Raw genomic sequence first — 21,169 nt, 5'->3', positions numbered from 1 at the left:
GCAACCGACCGTATATAATGAAAAATGTGAATATCCACATGAATGCTAAAAGAAATCTGTTACATTTCGGTTCGAATCCTGCCTCGGGCATGGATGTGTGTGATGTCCTTAGGTTAATTAGGTTTAACTAGTTCTAAGTTCTAGGGGACTTATGACCACAGCAGTTGAGTCCCATAGTGCTCAGAGCCATTTGAACCATTTAAATTTCGGTTACACGATAAATTACACAAATCTAAAGGTTGTAAATTCAACTAAATACTTAGTCATTACAATTAGGCATAACTTAAATTGGAACGATCACATAGATGATGTTGAGTGTAAAGCAAACCAAAACTGCGATTTATTGGTAGAACGCAGGGAATCCAACAGGTCGACTGAAGATACTGAGTACACCACGCTTGTCCGACCTCTTCTGGAGTACTGCTGTGCGTTGTGGGATCCGCATGAGGTGGGACTGACGAAGGAGATCGAAAAAGTTTAAAGAACGACAGCTCAATTTGTATTATCGCGGAATACGGGAGAGAGAGCAAGAACATGATACGTGAATTAGGTTGGTAGTCATTAAAACACAGGCGTTTTTCGCTGTGGCAGAGTCTTCTTGTGAAATTTCTTCAACTTCCTCCTCCGAATGCAAAAATATTATGTTAGGTCCCACCTACACAGCAAGAAACAATCATCATGATAAAATAAGAGAAATCAGAGCTCGCACAGGAAGACTGAAGTGCTTCTTTTCCCCGCGCGCTGTTAGAGAGTGGAAACGTAAAGTAATGGCTTGAAGGTGGTTCGATGAACCCTCTGCCACGCACTTAATTGTGAATGGCAGAGTAATCATGTACACTACTGGCCATCACTGGCACCGAGCCAGAACCACTGTCATCAGAAAATACAACAGACCTCTACATCGCCGTCCAATCACCTCTAGCGTGACAGAGCTGAAGTCGCAAACGGCAGTAGTTTAGGACCAATCGAATGTTCACTTCAAGGAGCCTGGCTCGAGCTGTCCCTGAAGTAACCGATCTGTAACAGTTCGTTGTGTCACTGTGGCGTCAACATTGTTGCTGCAGACGCCAGAGCCATAGCCCGAACGCCACGGTCTTCCCTCTCGGTAGTGTCTCGTCGCCCTCCGGACCGTACCGTCCTGTGACGACACGTCTCACCAGTCATGTGCAGTGGCTACATTCCTGCCAAGTCTTTCCAATCGGAAGGAACATCAGGCTTCTCGTATCCCTATTACACGACCTCGTTCAAGGCCAGAGAGCTATTGGCAACGGCGTCTTCGTTGTCTTGAAGGCTACTACGTCCAATGTGAGAGGTAACTAACGCTCACGAACATTACAGCGCGTATTTGAAGCAAACCTGCTTTACGTCCTCGTAGTGGCACTACTAGCGCCACTCTTGACCGATTGGCATGAAATAAGAGGGTTGGAACTTTAATAACAGCAACTACACTACTCGCCATTAAAATTGCTACACCAAGAAGAAATGCAGATAATAAACGGGTATTCATAGGACAAATATATTATACTAGAACTGACATGTGATTACATTTTCACACAACTTGGGTGCATAGATCCTGAGAAATCAGTACCCAGAACGACCACCTTTGGCCGTATTAACGGCCTTGATGCGCCTGGCCATTGAGTCAAACAGAGCTTGGCTGGCGTGTACAGGTATAGCTGCCCCTGCAGCTTCAACACGATGCTACAGTTCATCAACAGTAGTGACTGGCGTATTGTGACGAGCCAGTTGCTCGGCCACCACTGACCAGACGTTTTCAGTTGGCGAGAGACCTGGAGAATGTGCTGGCCAGGGCAGCAGTCGAACATTGTCTGAATCCAGAAAGGATACAACATGCGGTCGTGCATTATCCTGCTGCAATGTAGGGTTTCGTAGGGATCGAATGAAGGGTAGAGCCACGGGTCGTAACACATCGGAAATGTAACGTCCACTGTTCAAAGTGCCGTCGATGCGAGCAAGAGGTGTCCGAGACGTGTAACCAATGGCACCCCATACCATCACGCCGGGTGATACGCCAGTATGGCGATGACGAATACACGCTTCCAATGTGCGTTCACCACGATGTCGCAAAACACGGATGCGACCACCATGATGCTGTAGACAGAACCTGGATCCATCCGAAAAAATGACGTTTTGCCATTCGTGCACCCAGGTTCGTCGTTGAGTACACCATCGCAGGCGCTCCTGTCTGTGATGCAGCGTCAAGGGTAACCGCAACCAAGGTCTCCGAGCTGATGGTCCATGCTGCTGCAAACGTCGTCGAACTGTTCGTGCAGATGGTTGTTTTCTTGTAAACGTCCCCATCTGTTGACTCAGGGATCGAGACGTGGCTGCACGATCCGTTACAGCCATGTGGATAAGATACCTGTCATCTCGACTGCTAGTGATACGAGGGATCTCGACCAACGCGAGCAGCAAAGTCGCGATACGATAAACCACAATCGCGATACGCTACAATCCGACGTTTATCAAAGTGGGAAACGTGATGGTACGCATTTCTCCTCCTTACACGAGGCATCACAGCAACGTCTCACCAGGCAACGCCGGTCAACTGCTGTTTGTGTATGAGGAATGGGTTGGAAACTTGCCTCATGTCAGCACGTTGTAGCTGTCGCCACCGGCGCCAACCTTGTGTGAATGCTCTGAAAAGCTAATCATTTGCATATCACAGCATCTTCTTCCTGTCTGTTAAATTTCGCGTATGTAGCACGTTATCTTCATGCTGTAGCAATTTTAATGCCCAGTAGTGTATTTATTTATGGCTCGTACAAAATAGTAGCGTGTTTAAAAGTTTTACTGACCCTCAAAGTAGTCACCAGTATTGTGTATAACCCGTTGCCAGTGATGTGGAAGTCGCAGGATACTCTTAGCAGTGCCAGATGTGTTGACACTTCGAGCGGCGCGGTCTATTGCCCTACGAATTTGTAGCAGTTCTGAAGCGAATGTCGTGAACTGTTTCCTTCAGTTTAGAAATAGAGTTGAACTTACGAGGGCTTAAGTTAAGGGAGTGCAGTCAAACAAATCAGTAACAGCTTGCACTGTACGTGCTTGAGCATTGTCCTGCAAAATGATGGTCAGGTCCTGCAGAAAGTGTCATCACTTCTGTCTCTAAGCTGGTCGTAGGTTGTGTTCCAAAACTGAACAGCTTAGAGACAGAAGTGATGACACTTTCTGCAGGACATTTTGTCCTTTGTAGGACAATGCTCAAGCACGTACAGTGCAAGCTGTTACTAAGGCGTGGACGTCCAATACCTTGTAGCCCACTAGCCCTTCCAAAATCCTTCGACTGCCTTCCAGAGATATTTACGACAGTAGCACGCGAGCAGTCGACCAGCTTCGCCATTTCCGAGTTGTTCGTTTTCTGGCGCCGGGCCGTAGCAAACTGTCCTTTGTCAGGGTCACTTATTTGAGTGCATTTCCCCATTACCGGCCCGTATCGTCAATAGAATGATTCCCCGTTCGTCTCTCATGCGGTTACAGCCCTTTCATATTGCGTCATGTGAGCGGAATGGCACCAGACGACATTTAGTATCGCGGAGATCAGTCGTAATAATGTATGGCTCATCACCATTTACGAGGAGGCAAGTCAAGTAAAGTAGTTACAAAATTTTATTGTAATCAAATAGGAAACTTACAAGAACATCATTTTTCGACATAGTCTCCTTGCGTATCAATGCACTTGGGCCGTCGCGTTGTACAAGCTTCCTGATGCCCTCATAGAAGAAGGTTCTTAGTTGAGGTGCGAGCCAGGAATGCGCTGCTTCTGTCACTGCTTCGTCCGAAGCAAATCGACGGCCACTTAAAGCCTGCTTGAGTGGACCAAACAAGTGATAGTCAGAAGGGGTAAGATCGGGACTGTATGGAGGATGATCCAGTACTTCAAATTTGAGTTTCTGGAGCGTTTCAGCAGTGTGGGCAGCAGTACGCGGACGGGTATTGTCCTGCAACAACACAACACCTTTTGACATCAATCCTTGGCGTTTACTTCGAATTGCACGCTTTAGCCTGGCAGTAAGCATCTCGCTGTGGGGTACACTGTTTATTGTGGTGTCCCTTTCTCAACGATGTTGCAATACTGGACCCTGTACGTCCGAAAAAACCGGAAGCGTTAGTTTTCCTGCGAACGGTTGGGTCTTGAATTTCTTCTTGGATGTTTCCATTCCATACTCTTCCGTTTACTCTCCGGCTCGTAATGACTGATCGATGTTTCGCCACCAGTAATGATCCTGCATAAGAAGTTCACCTTTCGTTACCATAGCGATCCAAATGTTTTTTGCAGATGTCCAAGCGCGTTTGTTTATGGAACTGTTTGAGTTGTTTTGGGACCCGTCTTGCACAAACTTTATAAAACCCAAGTCTGTTGTGGATGATTTCGTAAGCAGAACCGTGACTATTTTGCATAGGATGTGCCACTTCGCCAATAGTTAATCGTCTGTCGAAGAGAATGATTTCTCGTGAACGCTCAATGGTTTCGTCATTTGGGGTGGTGAACGGTCTTTCGGCTCTTTCATCGTGTGTATCACGTGTGCGACCATTTCGGAATTTTTCAATGCATTCGTAGGCACTACGTTGTGGCAAAACTCTGTTCCCGTCCTGTACCGAAAGTCTTCGATGGATGTCGGCCCCTGATACGCCTTCCGACCACAAAAAACGGATCACTGAAAGTTGCTCTTCTTTGGTGCAAACAGACAGCGGAGCAGCCATGATTAACAGCACGGCAGCGATAACGAAACTAACCTAGCAGCTTGAAAATTGAAGAGTTATAACAACAAATAAACAAAGCATGCGTCATCTACGTAAAACGACACTACTGCCAAATTAACAAAAATATAACTAAATTGCGGATAATAATTGACATACACACACATGTCACTTAACATCTGAGGTCATCAGTCCCCTAGGACGTAGAACTACTTAAACCTAACTAACCTAAGGACATCAGACACATCCATGCCCGAGGCAGGATTCGAACCTGCGACCGTAGCGGTCGCGCGGTTCCAGACTATAGCGCCTAGAACCGCTCAGCTGCCGCGGCCGGCAAAGAAAGGAATGTCCGAGTCCAAACAAAGCAGCAACCCCCTGTACAAAGACCTGCGCTCATCCACAACTGATAATGTTCCGGCAAGTGAGGCGTCTTGCAGACGCAATGCAAGAACAATGACCGGTAAGACTACACAAACTGATGCTACTCAGCGATAACGCCCTCCCGCATTCTGCTAGACTGACAAAAAGACTGTACAGGAGTTGGGCTGGGAACTGATTCCGCAACCACCTTATTCGCCTGATCTTGCGCCCTCAGATTTCCACCTTTCCCGCTCTCTATCGAACAACCTTGATGTAAAGCCCTTTCCGGATGAAAATGTGCTTCGAGCATGACTCGACGACTTCGCCTCAAAGCCACGTGATTTCTATAGTCGCGGAATCGAGAAGATACCCTAGCGTTGGCAGACTGTTGTAAATAGTGAAAGAGAATATGTTATTGACGACTAAAGTCTCTTCATGTGTACCTGTTGTGCTCATTAAACTTATGGAATGTAATACGAACTTACGCATCAACCAAATATTAAGCTTTGGTTTATGTAACACGTTGAAAAATTCACTCATTTTATTCCGAGCTCGTCTAGGTCTTGTGTGATACACCAACAGTAGCCAGAAAATAAAGTGGAGGTGCGAACAGATAGGAAATCCTAAAACAAACTCCATGTCCCCTTGTGGTAGCATTCAGTAATTACAAAAGGTGACTTTTGTTAATTTAAGTGAAACTGGAATGACTGAGACACTTGTCAGCCACAATTGTGTGGAAGTGCAGGAAGAGAGCCAACTTGCCATCTTTAATACTTGCAGCGGTCAACAATGCTTTTAACTCTCTAGGAAAAAAAATCGACTATAGAGCGAACCAAATACTTTTTATAAATATACTGTAGTACATCTTAAAATTCGAAGATTCTAAATTAATTATTGAACTTCACATTCTCAAATGACACATCAGCTGCTGTGATGATTTGGAACTTCATTCAAAGCTACGCCACACGTTTCTCTAATCTGATTAATTTCTTACTTTTGGACAAATCATTTCACAGAACGTCTGGTGGCTTTTTTAAAAAGTTTTCTTCAGAAAATTTTCTTGTCATCAGTCCGCTGACTGGTCTGATGCGGTCCACCACGAATTCTTCTCCTGTGCCAAGATTATCATCTCAAAGCCACACTTGAAACCTACGGACTCAGCTGATTGCTGGACGTCCTTAAATTTCTGTATTCCTCTAAAACTTTTACACTAAGTAGCTCCCTCTACTACGAAGGAAGTCATTCCCTGATGTCGTAACGTATTTCCTACCATCCTGTCGTTATTGCCAGTGTGTTCCACATATTCCTTTCCTTGCCGATTCTGCAGAGAATCTCCTCAATCCTTACCTTGTCAGTCCATCTAACTTTTAGCATCCTTCTGAAGCACCACATTTCAAATGCTTGGATTCTCTTCTGTTCTGGTTTTCACACTGTTGTACGATGCTGTGTTCCATAGAGACATTCTTAGAAATTTCTTTCTCAAATTAAGGCCTATTTTTGATACTAGTAGACTTCTCTTGGCAAGAATACCTTTTTTCCAGTGCTAGTCTGATTTTTATGTCCTCCTCGCTCTGTCCGCCATTGGCTACTTTGCTGACTGGGTGGTAGGAGTCCTTAATTTCGCCTACTTCATGACCCCCAATTCCGATGTTGAATTTATCGCCGTTTTCATTCCAGCTACATCTCATCTTTCTTTCGATTTACTCTTAATGCGTATTTTGTACTCATTAGACTGTTCATTCCATTCAACTGAGCCTGTAATTATCCTTCACGTTCGTAGCAATGTTATCAGCGAATTCAATCACTGATGTTATTTCACTTTGAATTTTAATGCCACTCTTGAACCTTTCTTTTATTTTCATCGTTGCTTCGTCGATGCATAAATTGAACAGGAGGGCCGAAAGACTACACCCGTCTCTCTTGACACTTTTTGTGTAGCCGTTTCGACTTAGCTTCCCTGCACTTCCTATTTATATCATTCCTAAGTGACTTGCGTTTCTGTATTCCTGAATTACTCTAATAACTACATTAACAGTATTATATATTGACCGGTATTCTATCATAATTAATAGTATATGGAACAAGAAAAGCTCAGAAATTTCAGTTTATGCTGTGATATGATATTTTTGACACTTGATTTATATAACTAACAACAGCTATTAGTGAAATTCTTAAATTTTCCCTCAATTAACTAATTACATATTTCTTAATTACTCTGATGACTTTCAAGTTTTTTTTTAATCAAGACCTCACGCTGGGCAGTTTGATACCCTATTTATCCACTTCCAAATCTTCTTTTCGGTATGAAAATTAAGACAAAAATCCAAGAATCCATTGTATAATTTCGAGGATGTCTTGTTTTTACTCCGCTCAAACATTCGACCAAATATGATGGGCGAATACGTAGGGCAAGACTAAACCATCATCAAGTTTCGCGATTTCAGTTTGATTTTTAACGAGGTGATCATCGAATCCTTTATGATTACGTTTCGCGAAATGAGCGCGACCGAAAAAATCAGAGCTATGAGAAAGTACGGGAAGGGTAGTCCACACTTGTGCTTCCATTCGCGAATCGGACAGGGATAAAGAAAACGACATCGGTACCCTCCGCCAAACACCATTAGATGCCTTACGGAGCACAGACGTAGATGTCGATGTAGATTTCGCACGGCTGCTTGCCCTTCATCAAGCAGGAGACAGAAGCGCGACGCTGCGGTGACTGTAAACACTACGGGATAGGGAGAGCCGACTAGGATCAGGGAGCAGTCACAGAAACCCAGTTCCGGAACCTTGTTTACATGATAAACATGTAAACAAGCCGGGCGGCGCGCCACGGACAAGTCACTAACTCGCGCAAATTCACTTGCTTCCCCTCCCTTCGAGTCTCCAGGGCGGCGGCGGTGGTTATCCTGCAGCACACCCCGCCCGGCCAACACTTCCACCACCCCAGTACCCCTCACCGCTTCTGCCAAGCTATAAACAACCCTCGTATCGTTTCTCATGCGGACGTTCGCAATACAAAATAGTTCTTGCTACAGCAGTCGAACTGGAAAAAGCATTCGACAATGTAAAATGGTGCAAGATGTTCGGAATCCTGAGAAAAATAGGGTTAAGCTATTGGGAAAGACGGGTAATATACAATATGTGCATAAACCAAGAGGAAACGATTAGAGTGGAAGACCATGAACGAAGTGCTCGGATTAAAACGATGTAAGACAGGGAAGTAGTCTTTCGCCCCTACTGTTCAATCCACACATCGATGAAGGAATTACGCAAATAAGAGAAACGTTCAAGAGTGGAACTAAAATTCAAGGTGAAGCAAAAAATGTTCAAATATGTGTGAATTCCTAAGGGACCAGACTGCTGAGGTCATCGGTCCCTAGACTTTCAGACTACTTGAACTGACTTGAACTAACTTGTGCTAAGAACAATACACACACCCATGCACGACGGAGGGCTCGAACCTCCGGGAGGAGGGGCCGCGCAATCCACAACATGGCTCCTCTAACCGCGCGGCCAGATGAAACAATATCATTGATAAGATTAGGTGATGACATTACTATTTTTGTGAAAGTGAAGACTTACAGGAAGAGTTGAATGAAATGAACAATGTATTGAGTACAAAATACAGGGTGGTCCATTGCTCGTGACCGGGCGAAATATCTCACGAAATAAGCGTCAAACGAAAAAACTACAAAGAACAAAACTTGTCTAGCTTGAAGGGGGAAACCAGATGGCGCTATGGTTGGCCCGCTGGATGGCGCTGCCATAGGTCAAACGGATATCAACTGCGTTTATTTAAATAGGAACCCCCATTTTTTATTACACATTCGTGTAGTACGTAAAGATATATGAATGTTTTAGTTGGACCACTTAGTATCTATGTCGTACAGGATTCAACGTCCCCACCAAAACAAATTTGACTGTAGTGTAGCCTTTTCTACTAATAATAGTTTAAAAAATAATCTTATTTATAATTTGAAACCAGGGCATTCCCCATTTCAAAATTTGTACGTCTACAAATTTAGCAGATTGTATCGGACAAATAGGAGAGCAATTTCTGTTAGGTTCGAAGCACATCTCTTAGGAAAAACTCGGTACCAACGTATATCATGCATCCTTCGCCGATAATTTATTAATTACAGGCCACATGCCTAAAGAAGTTCGGGACGTCAGTATGCTTCACACATAGAGGAAAGACTTTAGACTTAATATTCTTGAAAATTTAGATATTTGCAAACACCTTTCTTTTAAAGTCGGTTACATTCAAAACGAACAGTGGGAATTACGTAATAAAAAAAATAATGGTGTAAAGCCGTCACTTAGGAATGCCTAAAGTTGAGCCGTTTTATTCCTCAGAGTAGACTCTATAACACTTTTCTCTCTATTTTTCATCTATTACACACAAAAATGTACCTAGTATTTGCTGTTGCATTGTCCTATACAACTTTTTATTTTCCATAATACTGATACTGATATTTGAAATAAACACTTATATGCCATTTACAATATTTTTCGTAATTTAAGCAGCTCTTATCGTGTACCGTGCAACTCCAAGTGGCTGTGTTACTAACAGTTACCAGCCTCATGTCAGTTTAAAAGTCTTTAATGCATATTGTTAATACGAACTTCCTAACGAAGTATTTTACTACATATACAGTTTTCTTGTAAATATGTTTTCAATAAAAACTGGTTTATCTTTAGTTTTTATCTTTGTTAATGCTGAAGGCAGCAGAGGATCAAATAGGTAAAAAGACGAGGCCTAGTAGAAATCGTCGGGTAATACTGAATTTAACTGATGAAATGAGAATATATAAAAACGCAGTAAATGAAGTAGGCGAAAGGGAATAAAAAGTCTAAAAATCAGATTGACAGGAAGAGCAAAATGACTAAGCAGGAATGGCTAGAGCACAACCGTAAGGATTTAGAAACATATATCACTGGCGGAAATGTAGATACAGCCAATAGGAAGACTAAAGAGGCCTTTGAAGAAAAGAAAATCACCTGTATCGCTGTCAAGAGTTCAGATCGAAAAGCAGTCCTAAGGAAAGAAGGGAAAGGTGAAAAGAGTGGGGAGTATGTAGAGGGTCTATACAAGTGAAATGTACTTGACAGGAGTTTTATAGAAATGGAAGAGAACGTAGATGAAAATGAAATGGGAGATATGATGCCGCGAAGGAATGTGCCGTAGTACTGAAAGACTTAGGTCGAAACAAGCCCCGCGAATAGACGGCATTCTGTTAGAACTATTGTTCCATGACGTTTCCTCCTGCATCAATAATATGCTGTTCAAATTTGACGTCATCCTGAGCAGTGGTTCTCTGTTTAAGGCGTTTTGAAAGTGGAACTTTAATTGTGGACAGTATGTAGGTGTAACATTGTAAATTGACATATGGATTCGAAAGAGCACGTATGGTCGGTTGTAGGTAAAGTGTGTTGAAGACTTCGACCTACTGGAGGAATACTTGGAAAGTGTAAGCCATCTACAAAGTTGGCCCCATACATAACCTTCTGCGGCCCACTCTTGTGTACTTGTCCAGTTGTTGGGATCCACAACAGGTAGGGTTAAAGACATCGAAGCAATTCATACCTGTGCTATTGGCTTTGTTACTGGTGGGTTATATCAATACGCTCGCGTTACACAGCTGTTCCGGTAATTCAAGTGGGAATGCCTGGAGAGAAGAAGGCGTTCTCTTCGCGTAACACTGGAGTTGCACTATTTCAACATTTTGGTTCGGCAGTTTTGATACAGTACATAAATGACGTAGTAAATGGAGGGGTTACCGGCAGTATTGGTGGCGTTGGTAGAGGAAGAAACATAAATAAGCGTATGCGATAAAAACTGGGAACAGACGACTTCTCTTTGTTTTTTGTTTTTCACATAACTACAAGCGCACTTCGCTCAGTGTTAGTCCATTGCATATTTTATATCTCAACAAAATGTAGAAATTAGTTCGTCAAATGACTCCTGTACTTACACGCAACCAAAGCAGTTAGTTTTGATGCAAATGTTCAAACACAAAAAAATGTATGTAGTTACTAGTGTTGTTTTATACTCAGAGGAACGTTCATCATCATTATGAAAGGCAAGGTGTGGGCATATGAATAGTATTTTGGTCACACGGTAAATTCTGTTTCTTACGTAAATATCGATACACATAATTCAAACGGCGCAAAATCATGTAGCTGAGTAATCTTTGACTATTGCTGTAATATCTGTGCGTTGCTTAAATCCGCAAAAAGACGTTTGCAAAGACAAGAGGTAAGTGAAAATATAGTTTAGGCCAGGAACTTCTGCGCAAGTCGAGTTGCACATTTATTTCAGAAGTCAGGTTACATTCTAGGTAGCGTTGCATTTTTATACAAAAAGTTAACTTCAATTTGTAGAGAGTGTTGGGCAAACCATATTAAGTCTTTGTATAATTCAGTATAGTCAGGCTTTTGCACAGTGAACTAGTTTCAGTTAGGAATTAGTGTGGCTCGTAATAATTTAGGAGAAATTTTGGTACGCAGTTTTAAGAAGATTCATTCAGAGAGATACAGAAATACGGTTAAGTTACAAAATGTTTATTGTTGTTACCGAAAAGTGCGAAAGATTTTATGGATAACAGGAAAATGTTTTATACAATTCCGTCGAAGTACTGAAGCGATGTTTCATATGTTTTGTTTTAATTTTTTAAAATTTCACTTTTTTTTTAGGAAATTGCGATTTCTGGTACAACATGACACATTTGTACTGCCTTTCTTACATGTTTGAAACAACAATCCTCCGTTTCACGTTACAGATCAACAATTTGCAAATAAAACTTGAATTACACATAGACAATTTCAATTTTTCAATAAATACTGTTTATTTATAGGTAACTGATTGAGGGATAACGTTGTAGAGCAAATACGTTCCGTACGTTACGCGGCCCTTAACACACGGTGTCTCCGTAAGAGTGTGCAAAAAGTGTAACAGGACACAGAGAGAACACTGTCGAAGTGTACTTGACTACCACTTTGTCCGATATTACAGTTTTCCAGCTTATTTACAACTAACATGCGTACAAGTTTACATGTATTGTACTGTTTATTTACGTGTACATTCTTTATTTCCTGCGAGGAAAGGAGGAGGTCTAACCTGATTTCTGGGAAGTATTTCCTGGTCGCTGAACTGGAAGGGGGATGTCCTCTTCCATGGCTGCGAGATCACTTACGTGAACCCCTCTGATTATTTCCAATGGGGATATCTAAAGTCACTTGTGTATGAGACGCCAGAGGATACGGAAATAGAATCTGTTGGCTGAACTGTAGCTGCCTGTGGTGTGATCCGACAAACACCAGGGATACTTGTCAGGCTGCGTCAGAAGCTTATTCGCCGATGTCATGCTTGCATTGGGGATGAAGATCATCAGTTTCAGCACATTTTGTAAGATACAGTACAAATGGTACATCGGCATTCAATCACGGCATTTTCAGTTAACTGTTACTAATGTAAATGAAAAGCTGCACAGTAATTTGATTTTTTTTTCTCTTATCTCCTTAACAAGGCTTCTCCGGCCCTTGGTTCCTATCTCTAATTGTTCAGTAGAGCATCCTCTATGTCGTGTTCAATTTTGGGCTCAAAAGACTGAGCACTATGGGACTTAACATCGGAGGTCATCAGTCCCCTAGAACATAGAACTACTTAAACCTAACTAACCTAAGGACATCACACGCATCCATGCCCGAGGCAGGATTCGAACCTGACTGTAGCGCTTAGAACTGCTCGGCCACCGCGGCCGGCTGTTCAATTTTTGCACGCTCTTACGAAAACACCCTGTGTATCCTCACTCGGTTTGTGAATGGTGTGCAACACACTTATCGCACAAGCAACGTGGTTACTATCGTAACAGTCCAGGGCTACTAGTAAACCTACGTTTACTTCTAACCGTCTATGGCAGCCGACGCTAGTTTTGCATCTCAACGAAATACTATTAAGAAATTTTAGAGAACCGCCATTTGCGCTCAGTGCACAACATCCCCGCTGCTACCAACATGTATATCGCGTGGGCGCCGTGAAGGCAAGAAAACTCAGGGCTCACATGGAATCATACAGACAGTCGTTTTTCCCTCGCTCCATTTGCGAATCGAACAGGAGAGGAAATGACTGCTAGTGGTACGAGGTACCCTCCGCCAACCATCGTATTGTACCTTGCGGAGCATGTTTGCAGATGTACACGTAAAACTAAAAATAGTAACTGAGCACCATGTAAAGGTGGTCCTGAACAGCTGGGGATTGTAACTGCTCCGTATGGGTACATCTACCAAACTGTTGCGAACACCAAGAGAAACATCAGTACATACGTTACAACAGAAGCATCCTTGAGAATGGAACAACAACTAAACTATAGCAGTCTTACGTTCACCGAGAGTAAGCAACCATGAAACACGGAACAGTATTTCCTACGAGACAATAAAAATTGTACAATAAGCTGCCCAAAGAGATTAAAGAGACAACAGAATTCAACTTTTTTAAAAGTCAGTGAAAGGATACCTCTTAATAAACTGCGAAGTCAAGGATTATTTGGAGAACACAGAGGGTGAACCATAATAATTTATATTATTTAGCAATGAATGACTGCCATTCCACAGTAAACTCAGTTTAATGAGTCCTACAGTAAAATCTTACTCCTGTGATGGAAAATTCTAAGTTTTTACCACATTCTGAATTCAACATTTTATTCATTGTGTTGAGGTGCTGACTCGAACTTCTTCAGGTAGGCCAAGGGAACGACACGGAGAATTCGATTGAATGTAGGAAGGCCCTGTTGCCAGTCGAAATTGTGTGTGTGTGTGTGTGTGTGTGCGTGCATGCCCAAATTCCAATGTAGCGTGTGTTAGGGTGTAAGATGGGGAATGACGAATGATGTGATACAAATGACAAGTGTACAATATAGTATTACTGTATGCATGAATTAGCTTTTTTTTAAATTGTTACATTTTTCAATTAAGATTATATCTGATATCATTTCATAAACGATCTATGAATAACTAACTAAATAGCTTATTACTGAATGTGACCTACTAATAAAAACATCGTTAACAGAAGCCGGAAGATGATTAAATATAATTCCATTCCCATACAAGTGAACACATATTTGATTCTTGTAGTCTCTCTGTATTTCAAAAGCAACTTTGTTGGCCAGGGAAAGCTCACATACAACTCCACTTCAGATGTACGCTAAAGAAACACCAATTCCGCTCCATGAGGGTACACGACTTCCACACCCAATGGTGGCTACCAACCGATTCCTTGATCTTGAAAGTTACAGATCCGTCCACCAGACTGCTTCATAATCGAGTTTTCTACCAGACAGCTTCAGGAGTCGAGTGCAGTCATTTTCTGCTCGCACTACTCAGTTTGGCTTCAGAAAATATAAAAGGTTTGTATAGGCGGTGTTTGTTCTTTAGGACATGTCCGAAAGAACTGACTTTATTTTTGATTCAGCAACTACTATGAATTAAAACAGAAGGGAACTGTAGACCTTGACTGAGAGCGGGCATTGATTGGAATCAGTGGGGAAAGCTGAAAATTTGTGCCGTACCGGGATTCGAACCTGGGTCTCCGAAAGAACAGAATAGTAGCCCATACATTTGCAGTGCCCGCTGTGTCTGGATAGCTGAGCGGTCAGAGTAACTGCCTAGTAATCGGGAGACCTGTATTCGAATCCCAGGCGAGCACAAATTTTGAACATTCTCTATTGATTTCAATCAATGGCCACTTGCAGCCAAGATCTGTAATTCTTTTGTGTCTTAACGATAAAAGGAACAAGAGAGGCAGTCCTGACTGTGGTAAATAATGGAAGCGAGACAAGAATACTCAAGACACGTTCATAGAATACGTCAATTGCAAAATGTTGGAAATTCTCCGGAAAATTGGTGTACGGTATAAGGAAAGACACGTAATGCACGATATTTATAAGAACCACAGTGAACAATAACTATGGAAGACCAAGAACGAGATGCTCTGATTAAAAGGGGTGGAGAACGGGCATGAAATCTACCGTCACTACTGTTTGATCTACATGTGGAAGAAGGAATGACAGAAATAAAAGAAAGGATCGGGAGTGTGATTAAAATTCATGGTGGAAGGATATGACTGACAAAAACTGCTGAAGACGTTGAAGCATGAGGTAGAATAGAAGGTCCAGTTGAACAGAGTGAGCAGTCTGATGAGTTTGAGAGTAAACTGAAGAAAGTAGAAAGTGATTGGAGGGAGTAGCAAATGAGCTTAGCATAAACTTTACATCAGAACTGAGGAAACCATAACTGGTAAACGTAACTTTTTTAAAACAGCCAGTTTTGGTCAAACAACATACTATCGTGATGTAAACTACGAGCTTATACCTGAGGACTGTGTGTTGTTCGATCGAAACTGGTTATTTTAATGAAATCACAAAGCAGATGTTGTACTGCATCATGATTTCTCAAAAGCTGAGTGAAATTCACTGAAGGAATGTAAATAATGAATTAAGGGAGCCGCTGAGACTTGGAGACTGTGACGAGGAGAGTCGATTCATCGCTGACGCTATCTGTTCAAAAGTTTCCGGACCTCCCTATGTAATGCGGAACTGACCGCTAGATGTCGCGCAAGGTGGACCTGCCAGTATTGAAGGAGGACGGGAGTTTTGGTTCAAATGGCTCTGAACACTATGGGACTTAACTTCTAAGGTCATCAGTCCCCTAGAACTTAGAACTACGTAAACCTAACTAACCTAAGGACATCACACACATCCATGCCTGAGGCAGGATTCGAACCTGCGACCGTAGCGGTCGCGCGGTTCCAGACTGTAGTGCCTAGAACCGCTCGGCCACCCCGGACGGCACGGGAGTTTTCGTGTTATCAGTAGAGAAGCGGTAACGGCGGAGTGTATAGGTCGGGACAGCTCAGTGATTTCGAAAATGAACCAATCATTGGACGTCACTCTAGAAACAAATCGATCAGGCACAGTTCAGCCCTTATAAAGCCACCTAAGCTGCCTATTGCTGACGTGATTGTGAAGAGGAAATTTTAAAGCAACACCCACAGCTAAATAGAGACCTGAGAGATCTCATCTGCGTGACTTATAGGCAGTCGTTTTTCCCTCGCTCTGTTTGCTAGGGGAACAGGGAACGGTATGATTAGTATTGGTACAAGATACCCTACGCCATGCACCGCAAGATGGCTCGCGGAGTATGTATGTAGATGTACACGTACCGACGGACAGGGACAGCCAAGCATTGCGCAGAGTGGTTGTAAAAAATGGCCTAAAATCAGCAGTAGAAATCGCTCCTGATTTGCAAAGTGTTTCCAGCAGTACAGCTAGCGCAATGAGTGTCCGTATGTAGTTAAATGAAATGGGGTACAATGATCGAGCAACTCCTCATGAGCCACACAGTTCTCTACTCAGTGCCAAGCGACATTTGAGGGCGTTGTAAAGAGCCGCGCCACTGGATGGCAGATGACTGCAACCGAGTAATTTGGAGTCATGAATCACGCTGGAACGGTTTGTGTTTGGCGAATCCCCGAAAAGCGTTGTCTGCCATCGTGTGTAGTGCCAGCCGTGAAGTACAGAGGAGATGCAGTTAAGTTGTGGGTTTGTTTTTCGTGTTTGGGGTATGATCCTCCTTTCGATCTTAGGATAACGCTAAATGCAGAAGGATATGGAAACATATTAGAACATTGTGTACTGCGTACAGCAGAGAAACACTTCAGAATCGGTGACAGTATCAGCATGACAGTGCACCATGACATCTATGAGGCAGTGGCTTCAGGACAATAAAAAATTCCTGAAATGGACTAGCTGTTGTGTTGGCCGAAGAGCCAACACCGTGTTACAACTGGAGGCCGAAATGCACGCGTATTAGCTCACGCAGGCTGGCGTGAGGAGGGAAGAACTATACTGACGTGAGGTCTGGAACATGACAAGGAATTAGAATTCTGAAAGCGGACGTAAGTAGTTTCATACTTAACTTTAATCCATTAATGATGAACGTCGTTCTTGACGGTACACGATTCACAATATCATCTGTTCAGAATCCATTCTAATTACTGAATATGGCGCCTTGCTAGGTCGTAGCAAATGACGTAGCTGAAGGCTATGCTAAACTATCGTCTCGGCAAATGAGAGCGTAAGTAGACTGTGAACCATCGCTAGCAAAGTCGGTTGTACAGCTGGGGCGAGTGCTAGGGAGTCTCTCTAGACCAGACCTGCCATGTGGCGGCGCTCGGTCTGCAATCACTGATAGTGGCGACACGCGGGTCCGACGTATACTAACGGACCGCGGCCGATTTAAAGTCTACCACCTAGCAAGTGTGGTGTCTGGCAGTGACACCACACACTAGCCTACCCAAAGACTCAGCGTGAACCAAATGCAACACCTCTGGGATGAATTCGGAAGTCGGCTTTGCTTCAGGCCACTCCCTCCTCTGGCTCTGGCTCTTGAGGAAGAATGGGCTCCACAGACATTCAGATAACTCATGTAAAATCAGCAGACTTCAAACCATCATAAAGGCGAAGGGTGGATGCGCCGGATATCAATGTCCACTGGTAGGTGTTCACATATTTTTGATCAGATAGCGTAGCTGTTGAAACTTGGCGACCCTGACAGGGAAAGTATTTCTCATTATATTTGCCAGTAAGATGCTGCGCTCCCATAACAATTTCCGTGCAGTCCTACTCTATGAAGGATAACAGCTGACATTTAGACACAAAAAATGTCATGGTGACAAAAGGTAGACAAGTTCCTCCTCGGAGGGAGGAGACTGGAGCTAAATGCGAAGTCGGCGCGGTTTCTGCGCCGCTATAAAGGCGTTGCGGTGTGTGGCGGAGGGTGCGAGACTCACCGGCGACGGCGGCGGCGCGCACGAAGGCGTCCATGCGGGCCCACGCCGCAGGCTCGGCGTCCGCGCAGCGGCTACAGCAGCAGCCCGGACTAGCCACGTCCGCGCCTAATCACACACAGCTGGCCGATCCCCAGTGTGTACGGCGGAGCCACGGCTGCGTTTACCTGCGCCGCTGCAGCGCGCAGTCGCGAAAAAACGACGACAAAAATATTCTGCCGTCCCCACACCCCTCTCGCCCACCCCGCCCCCTGTAAAACTTCCCCCTCCCCCTTTCCCCAACCCCCTGCTGCTCCGACCATCATTCCGTGCCTACCCGGCGTGTAATGCAGACGTAACTGATCCCATTACTGCAACAGCGAAACTGAATTATTAAAACACACTAAACAGGAAAACCTTTTTTACCGCCAAAAACAAAGCTCTCGAAACAATGAGATTTCTTCGTTAAGAGTAATTGCGTTGCTTCGTGCACTCTCCGCTGGCGCCGCCGTTGCTGTTTCGCTATTTTTGAACAGAATGAAACGGCACGAAAATATATGGCGATGGAGCAGGGGGGATGGCGGACGGGTGGGGGTGGAGACGGGGGCTGACGCATGTGCGACCCGGCATTTTTAATCTCGCCGGCTGCCAAAATTTCTGGTATTATTTGCTGCTGTTATTGCCCCCGCTAAGCGGATTAAAAACGGGGCCCGGAAAGGCAGCCACTCTGCGAATCATGAACGCCCTCTCTCCCCCCTCTCCCACTTGTATACATTTGCCTCTACCGCCGCCCCCCCTCTCCCCTTCCCGCCCCTCCCTGCAGGCACGCCCCGGAGTGACCGCCAAAACCAACCCGCTACCCAAAACCACCGACCACCAAAGCTCAATTTCACTGCATTACGGGCCAATTTCCAGGTATCTGATAGAATTACCTGGCAGTTATCTTGAGCGAGTACCTACCTGGGCTCCGTCCGCTGCTGGCGGGTATGCTAAGCGTGTCGGAAAACTCGTGCGGTTGTAAGCACTTTCTGCACAGAACCACTACGTACAAGCCACAGACATCTCTTGACACTTAAATCTTGAATTACACTTGTTCCGCACCTACATGTATATGTAAACTCCGCAAGCCATTTTCGAATACACAGTATCTCTCTAAAGTATTTTTTAGTAAAAAAAATGGCTCTGAGCACTATGGGACTTAACTTCTAAGGTCATTAGTCCCCTAGAACTTAGAACTACTTAAACCTAACTAACCTAAGGACATCACACACATCCATGCCCGAGGCAGGATTCGAACCTGCGACCGTAGCGGTCTAGCGGTTCCAGACTGGGCGCCTACAACCGCTTGGCCACCCCTGCCGGCTTTTAGTTGAACTAGTAGGGTGGTCGGAGTGTTCATCTGTACGCAGAATAAAAAAAATCGTCTGTTCTGACGGAAGACTCCTCGACCTCGCCGCGGTTACATGTATAAATTGCTCAGTGCAGGTAACCAGAACAACAAAGCAAGTAGGTTACAGAACACTTGTTCGCCCACTGCTTGAATACTGCTCACCAGTGTGGGATCCGTACCAGATAGGGTTAATAGAAGAGATAGAGAAGATCCAACGGAGAGCAGCGAGCTTCGTTGCAGGATCATTTTAGTAATCGCGAAAGCGTTACGAAGATGATAGATGAACTCCAGTGGAAGACTCTGCAGAAGAGACGCTCAGTAGCTCGATACGGGCTTTTGTTGAAGTTTCGAGAACAAACCTTCACCGAGGAGTCAAGTATTATATTGCTCCCTCCTACGTATATCTCGCGTAGAGACCATGAGGATAAAATCTTAGAGATTAGAGCCCACACAGAGACATACCGACAATCCTTCTTTCAACGAACAATACGAGACTGGAATAGAAGTGAGAACTGATAGAGCTACTCAAGGTACCCTCCGCCACACACCGCCAGGTGGCTTGCGGAGTATGGATGTAGATGTAGATTGTGAATTAGACACAGAACGAAGATAAAACAGTTTGTTGCTTTAATTTTGGACACCAGTGTACTTACGAACCTCTTGTTCTGTTTACGGCTAAAGCGATTTCATAAATTCACTGTAGCTCCATTCATTGGCATATGGTCACGACACACTACAGATACGTAGAAAAACTCATAAAGTTTTGTTCGGCTGAAGCCGCACTTCAGGTTTCTGCCTCCAGAGCGCTCGAGAGCGCAGTGAGACAAAATGGCGACAGGAGCCGAGAAAGCGTATGTCGTGCTTGAAATGCACTCACATCAGTCAGTCATAACAGTGCAACGACACTTCAGGACGAAGTTCAACAAAGATCCACCAACTGCTAACTCCATTCGGCGATGGTATGCGCAGTTTAAAGCTTCTGGATGCCTCTGTAAGAGGAAATCAACGGGTCGGCCTGCAGTGAGCGAAGAAACGGTTGAACGCGTGCGGGCAAGTTTCACGCGTAGCCCGCGGAAGTCGACGAATAAAACAAGCAGGGAGCTAAACGTACCACAGCCGACGGTTTGGAAAATCTTACGGAAAAGGCTGAAGCAGAAGCCTTACCGTTTACAATTGCTACCAGCCCTAACACCCGATGACAAAGTCAAACGCTTTGAATTTTCGGCGCGGTTGCAACAGCTCATGGAAGAGGATGCGTTCAGTGCGAAACTTGTTTTCAGTGATGAAGCAACATTTTTTCTTAATGGTGAAGTGAACAGACACAATGTGCGAATTTGGGCGGCAGAGAATCCTCACGCATTCGTGCAGCAAATTCGCAATTCACCAAAAGTTAACGTGTTTTGTGCAATCTCACGGTTTAAAGTTTACGGCCCATTTTTCTTCTGCTGGAAAATTGGCTCATGCCACAACTGGAGACCGACAGCGCCGACTTCATCTTTCAACAGGATGGTGCTCCACCGCACTTCCATCGTGATGTTCGGCATTTCTTAAAAACAGGAGATTGGAAAACCGATGGATCGGTCGTGGTGGACATCATGATCAGCAATTCATGTCACGGCCTCCACGCTCTCCCGACTTAACCCCATGCGATTTCTTTCTGTGGGGTTATGTGAAAGATTCAGTGTTTAAACCTGCTCTACCAAGAAACGTGCCAGGACTGCGAGCTCGCATCAACGATGCTTTCGAACTCGTTGATGGGGACATGCTGCGCCGAGTGTGGGAGGAACTTGATTATCGGCTTGATGCCTGCCGAATCACTAAAGGGGCACATATCGAACATTTGTGAATGCCTAAAAAAACTTTTTGAGTTT

The 21,169-nt window shown here is 44.2% G+C and overlaps 1 protein-coding gene across 1 annotated transcript in view; it reads right to left on the bottom strand.

Annotated features, from left to right (window-relative positions):
- LOC124550783 (glycine, alanine and asparagine-rich protein-like) overlaps nucleotides 1-21,169 on the bottom strand; it is a 166,896-nt gene that overhangs the window by 44,069 nt on the left and 101,658 nt on the right. Inside the window, exon 3 of the mRNA XM_047125507.1 lies at nucleotides 17,933-18,037. Coding sequence (XP_046981463.1) covers nucleotides 17,933-18,037 — 105 coding nt within the window. The remainder of the gene's footprint in view (nucleotides 1-17,932; nucleotides 18,038-21,169) is intronic.

This window comes from Schistocerca americana, chromosome 9, assembly GCF_021461395.2.
Source record: "Schistocerca americana isolate TAMUIC-IGC-003095 chromosome 9, iqSchAmer2.1, whole genome shotgun sequence".
Classification (NCBI taxonomy): domain Eukaryota; kingdom Metazoa; phylum Arthropoda; class Insecta; order Orthoptera; family Acrididae; genus Schistocerca; species Schistocerca americana.
The sequence above is the reverse complement of the archived record's forward strand: the minus strand, read 5'-3'. Positions and strand labels throughout refer to the sequence as shown.